The 18,937-nt window shown below is 39.1% G+C and overlaps 1 protein-coding gene across 1 annotated transcript; it reads right to left on the minus strand.

The window, feature by feature from the left end:
* Positions 1-233: 233 nt before the first annotated feature.
* On the minus strand, positions 234-18,905 carry PTGFR (prostaglandin F receptor). The gene is made up of 2 exons (XM_074152558.1): positions 18,117-18,905; positions 234-539 (listed from the first exon to the last, which is right to left on the minus strand). The coding sequence occupies exons 1-2, from the start codon at positions 18,903-18,905 to the stop codon at positions 234-236; spliced, it is 1,095 nt and encodes a 364-aa protein (XP_074008659.1).
* Between the last annotated feature and the right edge of the window lie 32 nt (positions 18,906-18,937).

An 18,937-nucleotide genomic window follows, 5' to 3' on the forward strand; every position in this document is an offset into this window, starting at 1 on the left:
GAGAAATATAGGATGATTTATCATTCTACCAGTTTTGGAAGGGATATATTCTAAAGGGAATTAAAACATTCAAGTGCCTCTTTTGGAGTAGCAATATCAAACCGGTAAGCAACAAGAGCAAACCACTCACAGTTTAAAACAAACACCAAACCACTGAGCCTTGGAATTCATTTTAAGGTATTGCCCATGTATGAGCGTTGTCTCCATCATCTCTTCATACACTGTGTTTAACTTTATTGCCCCATAGAGCTGAGTGGCTGTAGGTTTATTTGTTTGGAACTTACTGGTGACTCAGATATTGCTGCAACCTTCAAAGAATTCTTGATGGAGCTGAGTTCCCACATGTGTAAGTTTATAATGTGCACGCCGCAACATCCCCTCGTGATCTTGTACAGATTTTTAAGTACAGCTTTCCGGAGAAGAATGTATACCCAGGGATCTAAAATCTGATTCCACGTTGCCATTCGGAGAGCGAAAAGTATTGTTTCACAGGTCTCCTTCGAACGACTCTCATTTATCCCAATTCCAGCCATTGTCACCTGAAAATGGAACATTTTAAAATTATACATCAAAAAAAAATACACCAAGAGAGAATGTAAATGAGTGAAATTGTTTCAACATTATCTCTCATCGTCACACCTTCACAGCATCAGTGCACCCCAATTGCAAAGTAAATACTTTCAGGCATGTAACATTTATCGTCCTAGAAATCCTCTGGTGTTTTGCATAGGATGTACATGTGTCTAATTCCGCTGAACCTTGAGCAGAGGATGGCAACCAGCCAGAGAATACCCTCCAAAACCAGGGACTGTTTTGAGCAAGGAATAAAAACTTATACAGAATTTGAGCTAACGAAGTACGCCAAGACTGTTCCAGGGATGCATTCTTTCAAGGATAGAGGCCACTATAGATCAGAACATTGTTATGAAAGGTATTTATTTTTTCACGCTTCCCAAATTAAAGTCTATATAAGGAACACATCACGTTGGTTTCATCAAGAAGATTCACACATTTTAAGCTGCAACAGAACACAATTTATTGACACCAGAGGGTTTAGAGGTTTCTAGGAAAATTTAAGCCATGGTGACAAAGGCCACTGATACCCCTCCCCTTGCCAATGGAGACACAGAGGATTTCATTCACCTGTGGAGGTGATACAGGTGGACAGACCTCCAACACCACCACTGCCAGAAACAACAGTTTTACATGGGTGGAGGCATTAGCCTCACAGCACAGCTCAGCAGGACTGTTTCTGGAAGAGGATGCCTCAGAGCTACAGCAGCCCAGTAAGTTGTGGCTGGCCTCCCTGCTTTGTGGAGTAGCAACCTAGGCTTTAAAACACCAGCCCTTGTGAAACACACGCCATTGGGGCTCCTGCGCCACAGAGCCCTCCTTTATAGGCTTGTTGCCACCGAGGTTTTATAACCTGAGTTCCTGTGTGAAGAAAGCCTGACTCTGCAAAGCCAAAAATCTGCCAGAGGACGGTAAATTAACTCTCTCTATTGCCAATGTTAAAAGCACATGAAGACTTTTTTGGTAGAAAGATGAAACACTATAAGGCTTTCAGTTCCAAAACCTTTAAAGTAACACAGTTATTTAACTAAGAAACGGGATATTTTACAACTGATGCTATGAGTACTCTGATTTATTGGGCGATGAGAGGTAGGGTCAGTCTGTCCAAGTGCAGAGGGTCATATTTTCACAAAGATACATTGCAAAAAAAAAAAAAAAAATTAATGAAGAGAGAAAACTACCGCTCAAGATTCCAGCAAACCAGTTACTCCATTTTAAATGCTTGTTTGTAATCTTGGGTCCTATCTATAGCAGGTCACCACATGTGAGTATAAACTTGAGTGGAACAGAGTGAACACATCAAAGGAGACCGTACTTGCTTGATTCAGCATTTGATCAAGCATTTCTGCATGGACATCTATGGGAGAAGCGAGGAGAGCCCATAGGAACATTCCTAAGGAGGCTGGTAAGACTGGCAGGAGCACAGCTGGGAACCGGTGGGAGGAGGAGGAGGAATGTCTGAGCACTGAGCCAACACAAACACAAGTCAGTTCCCTGAATCTGCTCTTCACCCCATAACCGTTGGGCGCATTCCTCTCTGACATCAGCAGCCCACCCAAACTTGGACAACTCCTTTGGCTTCTGCATGGGATGTTTTCTCAGGAGAGTCCTACATTTTATTTATTAGAGGTCCAATACCACAAGCGAAACTTGGAGGGAGTACTCCTTACTCATGTAAGTAGGACTGGGCAGCAAATGACAGCGCAACAGAGCTCACAGACCAACGTCCTCATCTGATATATCCTATGCTTGACTTAATACAGACATACAGCTTCCTAATCTGCTTCTTGATATACTTCAAAATTGTGTTTGTTTTTCTTCTCTCACATCTTGCAAAGCTAATAAATGCCAAATCCAACAGAATTTCATGCCTGAAAGAGCGGGCAGCAGATGTTGCCATCTAGGAAAAGTAGCTCCATCTAGACTTGGTAAAAAGGTATTATTTTCTCACATGTTATCTAGCAAACTTGTGAGATTCCTTTCCATTTAGTAGTAATCACATCTAAGTCAACCCATTCATTTGCTGTTCAACTTGCTGGCTAAACATAAAGTACCTCTGTTTTGATTCTGGATTTACATAAAGTAAATCAGGACAAAAAGGAAATTTGATACTTAATTTTATGGATTCTGATACTTGGAGAAGCTTCATCCAGAACATTTAAGTTACCTCTTCTGAATACTGGACATGCAAAAAATAAGGTATCTGAACTCACAAGTAGCAGTTACAGCTTATGTACATAGATAAATGCTTAAGCAACTCAGCTGTGAATCCCTGTGTTGGAAATAATAAGATAAAATCTATATTATATACAAATTCTCTTGCATAAAATAAGATCTTTCTAGCCATATTATTTATATTATTTGGGAGTGTTATGCAGAAATAAAAAAAATGTTTCCTTTCTTTTATCACTAAAACCAACATAAAATTATATCCCAATTTTTTGAAGTTCTGAGAAGCTGAGGTTTCTTTATAGGCCTGGACTAAGACAGAGAATCTCAGTCCAACCCCAAGTATGAGAGATTCTTAAGCATTTTTATCCTAAAACACTTGTGGCAGAGCAGCAATAGGGACAGATATGTTACCATCACATTGTCGGTGGGTAGGAAGTAAAGTAGCTTCTCACTCTTCTAAAGAGCCTGTGCTATTCTGGGAGCTCTTCCATGTCTTCTGAGAAAACATGTAAGAAGACTGCAGGCAAATTAAGCCGACTGCATGCAAAGAGAGGGCAAAGAGGAGACCACGTCCTGGCTACTGGAGCCTCTTCAAAAAGTCATCTGATGATTTCTAGAACAAGACCCTAAACTCCAACTGAATAGGGGTAGAATGGAGAAGGTCAATATAAATTATTATTTCTAAACATTAAAATACTATTCCATAGTCATCTTGAAATCATAAATGATAACAGGACTAATACGCTATCAGCTGTTTAATAACGGATTTCATTGAAGCAAAACATGCAGATAAGTCTGTATTTGCTCCCTAGGTGCGAGAAAGTCGTGGCACTGAACCAGCACAAGTCACCGGCTCACAAGCTGCAACCAGAGCTGGCTGCAGTGCTAAGCTGACTTGTGAGAGCAGGACCTCCTCTGCAGGCACAGAAAGGACACATATTTTCTTATTTGACTAATGCTGTTCAATAATTAGTTCAAAGTCAAGAAACCAATTCAAAAACAGACTTTTTTTTTCCTTCCCTGTAGGTCCATCAGGTTAGTATGATGAAGGAATTCTTGTCCTCTATATCCAGCAGTACACAAGTGGAGAAGCGGCAACGCGATTGCATCATATCTGGTTGCCTTTGCTCTCCACAATTGAATTTAATATTCATGCAGATTCAGCAGTATGACTCAAAAAGTTAACCCCCAGCTGGAAAATAATAAACATAACTCATGACATTTTCTAACATATTTACAAATGTAAAAATCCAAGTAGCATTTTGCCTAGTTATATAATGTTTATATTAACACAGCTGCAGTATGTCTCCCTGGTTTCCAAAAGGAATGAAAGTATCACATGATATAACCAATACAATTCAAACTTCCTTCAGGAAAGTAACTATAAAAGCATAACTGCAAAAGTGACTTTTTAAACCAAGGCTGCCTGCTTGTACGATATATAGTTACTCTGACTCCTATTAATCCTGGTTGGTTTAAGGGAAGACCTGTCAAGCAAGGACTTGACACAATACATTAAACCTTTTTGTCCAATTTTAGCCCTCCCTAAAACCAAAGTTCACTTTGCAAGATCCAGAAAGTCTGATGGAAAAGTTTTAAAAACATTTTGAAATTGTTGACTTTACAACTTTGCATCTAGCAGATAGCATCAGAGAATTGACATTTCCCTTCGGGACAAAGCTCAGTGCAACAAACTGAAAAAAATTGCTCCAAAGCTTCACACCACTCTCCAAATATAAACAGCATGTCCTTAATTTCCCTTCCAATTGGATCTCAATTATATGAGAACAACTAATAAGCTAAATGGCAGTGCTGCTTAGTCACATTCCTGTTAGTACTCAAGGACAGCCAGTCAAAACAAGAAGCAGACTTTACAGTTAGTTAGGAAATAAGGCAAACTGTAGTACTACTTTGATGCATTTCAGCACATAGGCTCTAAATCCAGGTTCTATCCTTGACCTCAGGAAACTGGATAAAAAACTGTCACCAAGAGATTGACATGGAAAGCTGAGCAGACAGGCCAATTTTGTTACGTTCAAACAAATATCAGAAATTATCTTCCTCTGTAGCTCAGTCTTCAGGCTCCATTTCCCTGCGGGAACCTTGCAGACCCTCCCAAACATCTTCCTCTTCCTTTGGATTTCATTACAAAGAGTTCTGAGAACTTCCATTAATGGAAGAAAGTCCATATGTTTTTTCAGTATTTGTAGAACACATATTTTGTCACTGATGCCTATGTTGAACCCAGAGGTACATATCCCCTTCTTCTAAACCACACAGGACTCAAGGCTGTGTTCTACCGACTGTGTCCCGCTCCATGGAAACAAATATGTAATTATTTTGAATTTCCAGAAGTTTTTTGAACAGCTATTATTCATATGTGCTACAAAGAAGTAGTCTGCTATAGGCAAGAGTCAATTAGAAGATGATGCTTTGTAGTATTCTATAAACACAGATTTTAAGAAAAAATACACAAAAGAGGGGGAGAGATAAATCAAAATGCATCTATCTTCACATTTTATGTACCATTTTATATCTTCTAAGAATAACCATTAGAAAAGAAACACTGGCAGCAAATTGCCTATAACATTGCTATATGGATATTGCAGTATATAAACCAAGCATTTGTTGCAAAAAAAGCTGAGTATGCTTCATTTTATTTTTTATTTGATTCTATATGTCAGTTTAAAAGCAAGGGCTTCCAAGAAAAATATGTAGGACACCACTTCTGCAATCAAAATGTTAGTACACACACTGTACTATTTATGCCGCATAATGCTTTTTATGTTATAGATCTGCAACATGTTTTTCCCCTTTTTAAAGGAAAAACATGAACCATACCTTCAATTCTTATATACCAGACGGTCATTTGGCTTAGCAAGTAAATTTTAACCGAGCATAGTGATTTTATAAAAAATGTGTATTTAAAAAGGAATTGGAAAAGACAAAATGCACGAGCAAGTTTTCCTCCACATTAAGGTCCTGAGGGTACTTTAAGGGGAAACATTATACTTCCACGTGTAAAGTTTTGCAGGATCAGCTCTTGACAGGCAGCAGCAAAATAAGGGAATCTCTTTTTCTCTCATGTACACTTCAATGAAAAAATAAAAATGCCACTAAAAATTAACAACAGATCCACAGACTTACTATTCATTTGAGTAAAAACCTGTGTCTGCCTCCCAAAATCAAGTTCTAATCCAAAACAGGTAAATCAAGGATGGTAACTACTACCTGCCATGATACCCATCCTTAAACATGCGAGTTTACTTATTATCCTGTTAAAGGCAGCTAGTCTGAGAAGGACCTTTCCCCTAACAGGGTCACAGTCTCTGCTGGGAAACACAAAACCCAAATGAGAAGCACAAAGAAAAGATTCAGAAGACCAAAGGTATTGAGGTTGCAAAAACATTTTGCAGAAGTGTATTTAGCCTCCATGTGATCCATATTTCCACCCCTGAAAATGGAGCTGCATGAACCTTTTGGAGGTACTGTAAAGCTAAAGGCACTCAGAGCTCAGAGTTGTTCCCAAAGCACTACTGCTGTGATAAAAATCAAAAAAGTACAGAGGAAACAGGAAAACACAACATTTTCTTTTAAGCCAATGAAAATAGCTTCTAATATTCCTTTCTCAGACACAGCTGATTCTGTGACCAGGCAATTTCTCACCAGCTGATGCTGCTGCTTCATGAACACGGTACCATTCAGGACACACGTGCTTTTTCTCACGTTGGCGAGATCAAAGCCTTGAAACGTTTATGTCCAAGCACCCCTCTGAACTGGCAGGGCAGATCTCACATCAATGGACCACCAGACGGATTGCAGTATAGCATCATGTATACAACCCTGCAGACATGACATTAAATTCAGGCTCTGCAGGTGTTTGCCACCCAGCAGCTCAGCTCCGTCCTACCTCGCCATCTGATCCCTCCTTGCTGAGGCTGTTTGGTTCTTCTGAGCTTTCTGCTCTCCTCATGCAGGCTCAGGTCTGCAGAGGACTTGCAGTATATTGCACTCCATTACTGTGCCATTAGAGTGTAACATTTTCACCATCTGTGTTTTTACAGCTTTATGCAAAGTATCTATGCATGGCAATATATTTATTTTCTGAACAAACATTTCAAAGCATCATTTGAAATGAGACTTTTTATGTAGAGGAGAATTTATCAAAATTACTGAAAAAAATGTAAAGTGCCATGACTTTATAATCACTATTTATATTTTATTAACTGCCTTTGGCATTATCATGCTTTATATAAGGCAGGAATGCAATTTTGAAGTAAGCCTCATAAAGCAAAGGATTTCATTGTGTGCATAAACTTACGAATGTTAACTGAAAGTGACGCTTTTCTGTCTTAGCGATCTAATTACTCTCACAGCTTAATTGATTAACTCATTTGAAAGGAAAGCAGAATGGACATGGAGAGAGGAGTGTTTAGTGCTGAAAACAGTAGATGACTCACTTCATAATGAAAAGACACAGTGTCCATATCAAAGTCAAATAAACAAGCCGTTTCCTGTGCTACATGTTCAAAAGTTACAAGAAAGCCTACTTCCACAGAGCAAGGAACGTACTGCTGCCTAACAACATGGCCTGTAACAAAAATCTCTTGTACAAAAAAATTAATTTTACAGATAAAATTAAAATATTTTTTACTCAGCAATGGTAAGAGAAACTCTACAGGACAACTGCTAAACCTCTTGGGACCAGAAAACAATAGAGTACTTCTAATACTGCATAATAAGAATCATCCTGAGAAAAACAATCAAATTAAATAAGTATTTACAGACTACATGTATAAGTATTTAAGGACTCTATGTATTCAGGATCCATTCATTCTTCCTTTAGGGTCAGTTGGATAAAGCTTCAAACCCTGGAAATGCCCTATTACTTCTCTTTCATTGCTCTGCTTTTTCAGGTTTTCACACTCATTTGGAAAACAATCACATTTGTATTAGTTTAAACAAATATTGATTTAGGAGCAACAGAACTTCTATCACTAATACCCTACAAATGCCCAGACAAAGAATCACAAATAATAACACATAATACTGGGGAGGAAGAGGTGTCTGAACAGGAAAAAAAGAGACAATATACAGACAACCTGTAGGAAAAAGGAGCTTCAAAGTCCGTAATTATAGGATGAATTCAGCATGTAATTGCTGTTATGCACAGGATCAAATCAATAACTTAGAAGTGAACTGCCTTTCAAATATCACGACATTCACACTGCTTTATTACTAAAGTCATCTTCCGCTGTATTTACATGTCTGAGGAAAGACAACATAGATTCAGCAACCAGAGGCAAATCTTCCAGTTACATCTTAGAGAGCAAGAAAATGTTCTTCTACAGGGAATGCAGGTTCTGCCAGTTCTTACCTGGCTTTTTTTTTTTTTTTATTCTCTCGGATTTGTTACTTTTGTCTAAGAAGCCAAGAATCAGGCTGGATTCTCTAAGGGTTCCTTGGGCAGATCACTGATTTCAGAGGAATGGCACATACATGCAGGCTTGCAGGGCACATGCCACCAAACCCAGAGATATCCATCTATCTTAGAATTGTGAAAAGAAGAAGAATTTCACCGTGAGACAGTCATGATATATAGTGGCCTTTTCACCTCTCCTAGAATTCAGGAATGCAGATGGCTTTGATGTGTGACGAGCCCACAAGACCTCAAGTAACAACAGGTCTAAAAAAATAAAGAACCTACTCTATTATCTACCAATAGAGTCAGACCTTCAGTTTGTCTGAGAAATGATAGTGTTTATTACAAGGGTGTAGGGGGAAAATAAGGAGGAAAACCCCCCCAACATATTAATTTTTAATTATATTTTATGTATGTTTATATTTACCATGTATGCAGCATAAACAGTGTGGAGCAAAATTAAATCATTTTAAAGATGGACTGGAGTCATAGTCACCAGATGACTTGGTGCTATCTGATCTGCAGTATTTGCAAATCTGGCTGGAGGCAGAGGATGTGATACATTCCTTTCATGTTATTTTTTTTTAAAATCACCTTTATTCAAGTGACTTATTCTATATATCATTCTGGAGAAGAACACTAAGAAGCTATGAACAGAAATATCAGGGCTAATGAATCAGCAATATACTTACCAAGTTGAAATACATAATATGCAATTATTTTTTTCTTTAATGTTGGCAAATAAATTAAAAGGGACTGCTGCACAGCTCAACCACCTTTTGGGTGGAGGAGGGAAGAGAAAAATCAAATCTCCTTTTAAGAGTGATTTATTTCCCACTACTGCAAACACATGCTCCTGGTAAAAAGCAAGTTCAATTTTATTTCCAACTCACTAATGAACTGTAAATCCTAAAACAAATTGCTGTCACTCACATGGATCCTCAGCTCCTTCCTGCTTCACCACCTGTTTCAACACCTTTCCATGCAGTGAGGCAGAGGGGAGCGCAGCTGGCTACATCCCCCCCAGCACAAGAGTCTTCCTCCCCACAGCCTCATGACCTGATGTTGGTCATTACAAGGGTGATGAGGTTGCTGACAGGCAGACTCATGACATCCTCCCTCCCTCCTGTAATTCTGGGGTGGCCATGCAGCCAGACTCACCCAGAGTTCAAGCTACATGAGGCAGCTGGCAACACACAGGTCCGGGACAGCAAGTGGGGGACCGGCTGGATATCAGTCATTAACTTCCAGTTCTCCAATGACAAAGTAATCCTTGGTTTCTGGGAGCTCAGTATTGAAGCCTAATTCTCTTAAAAACTTCAGTTCAGGGCATCCCTGACACAAAGGCTCGTCTTTAGCCTTCTTGAGGAACTCATGCAGAAACACAACTCCAATGCCATTCACGCCCATGCTGCGGCAGGAGTCTCTGAATGAGGGCTTCACACTGCTCATTAAAAAGAGTTGTTATGAAAGAGCTTATCAGCTGCTCTCCTCCCCCTGCTCTGTCTGCAGCAGATAAAAGCAATCCTTCAGCAAGAGACAGAGTATTACCGAAAACGTGGCTCGGGCTCATTCAGCCACTCAGCTCTTTCGCCTCATCCAATACGAGAACGAATCCGAAAGAATGAATCGCAATTACTAAAACTTCACCGTAACTCCTGGTGTAAACCCCTTCTGCAATGGTCTGCTACCTGAGCACTACTATATTTCTAGAAGCACATTCACAGGACCCACGATGGGCTCCTGCTCTGCTGGGCACTGCGCACACACGCAGGAAACAGGCACCTTCCTTCCTCAGGGAGCTCGGAACCCAAACAGCACTTCAGCAATTTCTGAATATTTTAATGTAAAATTTAAGTCTTAAAAACACATGCAATAAGAATTATTGCTCTGTTTTAAATCTAAACAGCATATTTCCCAGAAGAGGATCCAAATAATGCGCTCTCTCAGGCACAAACTGATTCTACGCCGCTATTGAGACAACTAACTTCTGCTAGAAAGCTTTTATAATCACTATGCAAAACTCAAGAACGTGAATTAACACCATAATAAACATCTCACAGAATATATGAATGTATATCACTCTGATGCCTGTCATGTCAAACCTGGTGAGGATAAAGGACTTTCTGCAGTTGTTCCATGTGAGTGTATTTGTCCCAGAGACATTTCAGAAACAAGTTTGCCATTTAAAGTCTTTAGATAGTCAGGAAAGAGAGCTTTCCTAAAATAACCACTCAAAAATGGTTATGCCGTGTATGACATTTTCCTAAAATGGTTATGCAGTGTATGATATTTTCAAGCAAGAAAGGCCTGAATAAGTGTAATATCTAGGAAATAAGAAGAATTCTCTTATATCAAACAAAATTGGAATGTATGTCAAATTGATTTACTTTTTAATATCAAGCACAGAATTCAAAAACTTTACCAACTGAATAAATAAGGGGAGGTTATCAGTGGCAATTTTATTGGGCTAAATTTTTGAGAATTTTATTGTTTGAGACAGCAACTTCAAAATTGAAAAAAAAAAATCAAAATTTTCTGTCAAAGTCACTGTCATCTATTTGGAACGAAGTATTTTGTATTTCAATTTATAGATCATTATGGTTTAATTCTGTGTATATATAATATAAATTTAAAAATCAAGCAGCAAGGAATTTTAAAAGAAAAACAGGACCACGTTGTTTTGAAAATGCAATGTTCTCACATGACTGGAAACCTGCCTTACCTACTTTTTCTCTCCAAAACAAACCAAATTGCATTCTGATGGCACTGCGCTTTCAGCAAAAGTCTTTACTTAAGTTTTTCCAAACAAAAAATTATGCTTCCCCAGAAGCCCCTGGTAAAGGACAGTCTGTCAACCTCAGCTCTTCTTCCTGCCCTGGTCCATATTGATATTGCAGGACAATACACTGACCACTGTCCATTTCTTGTCCAGAACTTCTTTCCTGTTGAGTATCTCAGCTACTCAACTCCCTGACTTTCATGAGAGGGAGGTTAACACTTGAATTACAAATATAGCCGCAATTAATATAGAGTTTCTAAGCACTCTACGATCAACTACACCCTGGCCCACACTTCAAAACATTTTGTAAATGATTCATATTTCTCAGAAAGGCTAAGGCCTGTAAGATCTCTACAAACTGGAAAAGATGAAAATAGGAACATATTCTGAACACTGAAACAGTACCTTTGAAATTCAGTGTCATTTTAGGTGGGTATACTCTAAAACAATGCTCATTCCATTTCTCATCTAACCTGGTGGAAATTTGCCAGCCGTGCCTCTTCAAAATCCAAAATAAAAGAAAGATCTCAACAAACAATACTAAAAAAAGGCATGGACATTTTACCCAAGGGTTTCTAGTACCGTAGAAACACATCTGAATAGGTGGATTGAATTTTAAATGCATTGTACTAACATACTGTTATTCACTCTCTGCAAACACCTGCAACTTCTTTCCACGGGGTGTTTTCCTGGTGACATACAAAAGCAGGGCCAAATAGTCCGAGTTGCTGCTCAAGCCTTATTTCACAGAAAACTGAGCTAAAAAGACACTTCTGTCTTGAGACTAACAAAACTTCAATCAAAATGAATGTTCTCTTAACTCCTAAAATCAGCTATTTATTCCAAAATATCTTTTGGCCCATAACATTAGGAATGACACTAACAGTTCAGCGATTTAACCCTGAGTATCAGAAGCTCATTCGGAGGAACTCAAGCAAGAACAGTAATTGAATTTGCACATTGTTAAAGGTATTGAGAAACTCGTCAAGCAATTAAAAGGCCATGATATGAGGGAGAGTGACAGCCCTTTTTCTAGTGTATCTTCAAGACAAGCAAACTGGTAAGACGCTCTTTTTCTTTCCAGAGGAACTCAGGGAGCATTTTATTCAGTCAAACAGCCACTCCTGATCTGACCTCTTCTCACACAGCAAGGCCTGGAAGAGAAATAACACCCTACCGTTGACAATAACCATTATGGTATTGATGCTTCGGACTACAGATAAAGAGGTGTATCTGCTAGAGCAGGCCGCCTCCTAGTGAAAAGCTTTTTCCCTCTCCCTATGAAACTGGTTCATTTATTAAAAGCATTGTGGCAGAAGTGGGCTTCTGCAGTGGGCTTGCACCTGGCCCAAGAGATGCAATGACAAGGTCCAACAGGGACCACGGAGGCCCTGCAGCAGGTGGTCCCCCCTCTTGTGCCCATCAGCCTGCCAAAGGCAGGGCCTGAAGCTGAGCCCAGACCCAACTCGAACCACATCCTCTTTACTCTGACAGCACATCCCGTCTTTGTATGGTGTCAACAGACAACCCTTCTAGCAAAACATGACACGAATTCAATGACAAATGCGGCACAAACATAGTAATTATCATCGATTATCTTCTTACAAGTCTGCATCCTGAAAAAGGCAGACAAAGTGTGGTTTTCCCCTGCAAAAGTAACTTCTACGACAACACTCAAAGCTGCAAGGTTAGATAAGCACTTTTAAGAGTATCTCCAGCCTTCAAAAACAGATGACCGGAATCTGAAAGCCTAATTTATTCCTTTTCAGAAGAAAAGATCACTCTCCTTGTTGACAGTGCCTATTCAGGCACCACGAGCTCACAGAGGCTGCAGCTCTAACAATGTGTTCTGGTAGTGGCTCTGGAAGAGCACACGCTTCTGCAGAGCAGCCACCCGGGAGATGTGGGGTGGCTGTACTGTGTGTGGTGACAAGGGCCTCACTGGCAGAGCGTGGACCTTCATCTTGGGACATCTTGTGTCCGATTCTCCTCAGCTGCATTTTCTGATTATGAAAACTACCAGCCAGGGCGCAAAAGGGAAAATTTTTTAACTACTTTGTTGTAGCAACAATACAGCCAGCAATATTTGAAGGCATGCAAACAGCATTGATAAAGCAATGAGCTCGTATAAATGACACCCATTGCATAAAGCAGTATAACAGAGTAGTATACTATACTATAAAGTAGTATAACAGAGATTTAAACTGCCAGCTTGTTAAAGACTACAGAAACAGGAATGGTGGGAGACACTTCAAGGGCAACAGGGGTATGAACTCCTGGCAAAGTGTCACTGTGCAAGTATATACATGACTACACATACAAAAATACTAAAATGAGATGCACAACTTGTACAACGAAGTGCCTTATACTGTATGCAACTACATGGCCAAGAAATTAGTGTAAAACCTGCAGCTCGCTGACCTCCTTCAGCACATACCAACCGTGAGCCTGTCTCAGCACGATACCTGGTGGAGCAACCAGAGTGGGGTGGACTGGGCTAAGGGTATTCCACAACGAGCATCCCAAGAGCATCCCCCTGAGTACAGCACTGCATCCTCCGGCAGCGCAGTCACTGAAGGACCACTCAGGCCATCTCCGGCAGCTTCTAGGTTGGAGTGACTCAGCAAATTGTAAGCGAAATGGAGCCCTAGGTGCACAAAAACCAACCATCAAGCCTCGTTGCACGAGACAATCTGAGGACAAGAAGACATCAGAGTGAGTTCAGAGAGAGGCAATTAGCATAACAAATTGGAAAGGGAAGAGATGGCATGAGAAGAGACTGCTAGAAATTAATCTAGGCAGTAAAAAAAGCAGCTGAAGAATAAGAGCTGATTTAATCATACGAAATAAATAGCTGAGACCTTTCAAAAAAACTGAAGGAGCAGCTATTTTCTGCAGTAAAACTGCATGAAAGTAATCCGATAACTGCATGGAAAAAGATCTTAACAAGAATAATTTGAATGTAAAAGTATTTTTCTCAGGCTAAGACTGTTCCACGCATGAAAAAGACATTTCTCCAAATCATAATTTGTTCCCATAGATAAATTCACTCTGAAATAAAGCCCTCCTGTTCATAATTACAAGGAGTTCACTTTGCTACTCCAAAAACAAAATTTAAAATATGTTTATCCCTCAAGCCCCACAAAATTTGACGTACTAAAGTCAGAACCAGCTCATATGAACACAGCTCCAAAAAACAAGCTGTTTCATGACAGGCCAGACCAAGTCACAGCCAAAAAACAGCTTTATATAACAATCTATTTCATCAGAGATGCTTGTCACAAAATGCTCCAGCCCAACTATGTGCTTTGGGAATCCAACCCCTAGGGACCAAATTTATCCAACAAAATTCACATATCCTTAGCAAAGGACTAAGACTCCAGCAAGGATGAAAAAAGATGACTTACTACACAGAGAAGTTGATGTTGCTATCTTCAGAACATATTTTCCTGGAATTACCCATCACAAAGCAAAATTATTTGAACTGTCAGAACAAATGCGCCTCCGCAAATCATTGACTAGACAGATTATCGGAAAACTCATTCATTTCACTTGTTGCTTTTTTTGTGATTTCTCTCCTGCTCTCAACTCCTCAAAAGGAGATAAATGTTACCCCATAAGGGAAGAAGCAGGGAGTACCCCTCATTCTGGTACTCCATTAAGGAAGGATTCCCACACGGTGGCAGAAAAAAGCTGTTCAGTTTTTAGGCACAAATGAGATGGAGCTTCAGGAAAGGAATCAGAAGGAAGAAAAGAAATCAGAAGGAAGTCTCTGTCCAACAGCCCCAGGCAGAGCTCCACATGAGCCATGCCACGGGCCCCACTTCTTGAAAACTCCAGGAGTCTTGAAATAGAGGTGGTGATTGATTATAATATTATATATTATTATATATAATATTAAATGCTATATATACATACACATATGCATAGATACATTAAGGCACCAAAATAAGTTCACTACCACTGAGCAGGTGCAGAAGACAAGTTCAGTTCCACACCACACAACATAAAGGACAGTCCAGGGTCTTGTGCCTCTAATGTCATCTGAAGGTGATTTTAGTTTTTTAGCACAGGACAGTGACTGAATATATGACTCCACTTGGGAAAAAAAAAAAAAAAAAAAAAAAAGAAAGAAATTTAATAGTGAAGTAAATCTGCAGTTGGACTACAGTATTGAGTAGACTTGATTTTGGTAGCCATGCATATATGACAATTGACGTAACACAAGACTAGATTAAAAACAGAAGAAAACTAAACAAAGCAAACCTCCTCATCAGATGGAGAATCACACTAAATAAATCCAAACTCTTGTATCTGCAAACCACACGTGGCATAAACCGCATCACCTTCCTCCACTTTCTCTTCCAAATGTTTGTTTGGTTTCTAATCGCTTTGTTTTATTACAAGGCAATTCACTCTCACATCAAATTTTGTTCTGTCTAGTCTTTGGGAAAAAATTAAACAAGCAAATGAATGCAAAACAAGCATGTATTTAGCTACTTTGCCAAATAATTTCACCTATGAACACCTGCTCATATTTATTTCAAGAAATACTTATTTTGGTATATGCTGATTAAATTACAGAATCTAAACAACTCGTTTCATAAATTAAAAGCCCAGAGAGGTTTCAGATAAATCAGACAAGTAGATTTGGATCAGCAATTTTTTGTAAATCATATGCCTTGATAAACCCTGGATCTCTTTATTGTAGCACATTTAGCAGCACATTCCTAGCAAAGCTTTATTCCACTGCATCTGTATGCTCCACTGCAGTCCAATAAAGCTTGCTAAATTAACGCTGCACTTATAATTCTGTTTGTATTTTGTGAACTAAATCCTGTCAAAACAAAGAGCCGGTAATTCAGAGAATTAACTTTGATGTCAACTCTATGATCCTAACAGCTAAGAAAGGTAACACCTACCAAGGATCCCATCTCGTTGCATTTCCCCGATTACCGAAATTCTTTGGCTAAAACACTAACTGTTCACTTCCTTCAAACTTTGTTTCAAGAGCTAAATCTACCTTACACAACTTTTTTTTTAACTTCTCATTTCTAACATAAATTTGTCTGTATTGCAGCACTGTTTTCCATACTGTCAGTAGTTTGGCTCATCTAATTTCAAAAGAGATCCAAAAGCAAAGCATTGTGAGCCTGGAACACACAGAGAGAACCGGCAGATTTGCTGCCCAATGCACCAGAATTGTTTGTGTATCACCTTCCTCTGCAACACAGTCCCAAAAACTACCAAGTACAAAAATAAGCAAGAAGTCAATCACTGGTCTGTATCACCCCCTGAGGAAAACACCAAACTGAAAAGGCTCTAAAAAAGACACTTGGCAGCTGGAATAATAATTCGTTGTCAACTACAACTTAGATGAAGTTAAATACTTTAACAAAAGTAGTGCTGCAATTTCATTAAAGAATGTCAAGATTTAAAAAAAATTTTTTTTACAATTATCAAAAATTGAAAGACATAACAAAATTACCAACACGGAAAAAACAGCCACACTAGTTGCAATTTAGTGTTCCTTCATATGTTGAAAAAATGAAGTATCTCTTTTGAATTAAAAGAAGTCTATAGCTCTTTTTGATAGCCGAGGGTCTTTTAAAAATCAAATTAATTCTAACCTTTATCTGAAAATAAATGTCAACAGAGGATAATATAATGGGTTTTTTAATGAAAAGTAAAGCCATAATTTGAGTTGCTTTTCTTCAAAACCACTCTGTGGTTTGCCCCAGAAAAATTTCAGGAGGTGTCTGGAAGTAACTGGAAGTAAGTTCACTACAAAAGCTTGCTGTATGTTCTGATGACTTTGTTTATGCTCTATACACTACAGCCAGGACACTGACAAAAGCCAATTTGAATTTACACTATGCTGCAGAGCACATCTAGAAGAATCAATAGAGAAAGAAGCAGGGGAAAATTCTGTGTGTGTTGAACAAAAGTGAAAAGCATTTTTGTGCATTTCAGTGATGCAAAGATTTATATCCAGACTCTCTCCTTGAAGTCTGCGACACTGGATTAATTAAATGCTACCTGCCAGATACAGCCAACTGCTGTAGGTAGGCTAATATCAGAATCTAATTTAGAACTAGTTCAGGTAACTCCATGCTATACCATAGGCAGTAAGTAGATGAGATATAGCTGTATGGGATTCAGATCTCAAATTTAAATTTCTAGGTTTTTAAGCTAAAACCAAAATTCCTCCTCATTCACATCAGTGAAAAACTACAGGACCTTGTTTCTAGGAAGCAAATTAAGATTTCATATTACTTGTGACCTAATCTGTCTCACCCTATTAAAAAAATTACTACATTAATTTACTGCACTAGAAAGAGTGACAGTTAATATCAGCTTTATAATGCCATCATACAACAGGGACCATCAAATTCCTTCCCATAATTATCCCGCTTCTTTTGACCCTGCTCACTGACAGGGCAGATGCCAACATGACCAACACTTACCGCTTTGGAAGAGTCACAGCAGTTACCAGCAATCAGTCCTGAGTTACAGCCGGGACAGCAGAGAAAGCGCACCGACTGCCTAGAGCGGCTTTGCTAGTCATCTGTTCAGATTACAAACCCAGCTTCTCAGGTCTAAACCAATTTTTTTATTTTAACCCACTGCCAACCACTGTTTTTTTAACATGACTCTAAAGCAAAGCCCTTAATACCCTGCTAATGGAGTGGAGGATTTTTACGTTCTTAACTGTTATCTTCCATAACACAGTTCACAAGTAGCAGTAAACTGTAATAATAACAATGAAAAGACTACCATCAATAAAAAATGATAGGAACCACAGTACAGACTAAACAGACTCACTACTCCCAAGATTTCACTGAATTTTTGGACAAGCTCAATACTTGCTCTGATTTATTCTAGCCACCATTCTGCTACCACAGGACTGGAAATGAAGTCCTCACAGTCCCTACACATTTTGCTTACTCAGTCTATTTTACTTATAATCAGAAGTGGAGAATAATTACCATTTTTGCTATAGATGTATAAGTTCATACATTATGGGCAATATGCTGTAAAAATAATACACTGAAGAGTGAACAAAGCTGTTATCACAGCTGAAGCGCCTTAACACCTGGGGATAAAAAAGTATAACTTTTATACAGTGATGTGCATTAAAAATTGGCAAACACGTTAGGCTCTTACCAGGAATGGACTCCAGCAAATGCAAGAAACACACATTATAGCCAAGAGCTGAATGATCATTTCAAAATGATGAGATCTGCCTTGTCTTTGTTGACTTTTAAATTTGACTCTTAAGAGGGTAATTCCTGTGACAGCATTGCACAAGAATGAAATAGCAAGGGCCAGTAACCCAAGGCAAGAAAAAAGTAAGAGATAAAATCTGTCTTCCCAGTCCTCAACATGTTCTGTTTTATAGAAGCACCAGGTCCTCGATGCTTGAATTTGATAGGCTCTAAACCTAAGAATAGGCAGCAAAGCTATAAGAACAGCAAACAGACATACCATAGTCAACATCATTTTCACATGTTTAGAAGTCATTTTTGTAGAGTGAAATATTGGCTTAGTGACTCCAATGCACCGTTCAACGGCCATCACGCTGCCCAGAAAGAGTGGGCACAAACCAAAGAAAACCATGCAGATGCCAAAAACACTGCAAAGAATGTTGGACTGGTTAAATCGAATCCAGTCTTTATCTGATGCATACACAAACACTGCAATGGCTCCATTGATGAGGTGGCCGAAGAGATCTGTGACGACCAAACCACTAGCAAGAAGCAAAAAGGAGGCTTTCGATTTCTGTCTAAATCTCTGATACGCCTTCATGAGAATTGCAATTGCAAGACTGTTGGACAAAATTCCCACCGTCATGAAGATTATTGAAAAGAAAACCGAGATCTTCTTCTCCGTGTGGCAGGTCGTGTTTTTTAAGATTCCAAATCCAGCCAGCCCTGGTGATTTTGAACCGTTCATGGTTAGGAAAGGAGAGGCAGCCCTCAAAACAT

Source organism: Numenius arquata, chromosome 8 (genome assembly GCF_964106895.1).
Source record: "Numenius arquata chromosome 8, bNumArq3.hap1.1, whole genome shotgun sequence".
Classification (NCBI taxonomy): Eukaryota; Metazoa; Chordata; class Aves; order Charadriiformes; family Scolopacidae; genus Numenius; species Numenius arquata.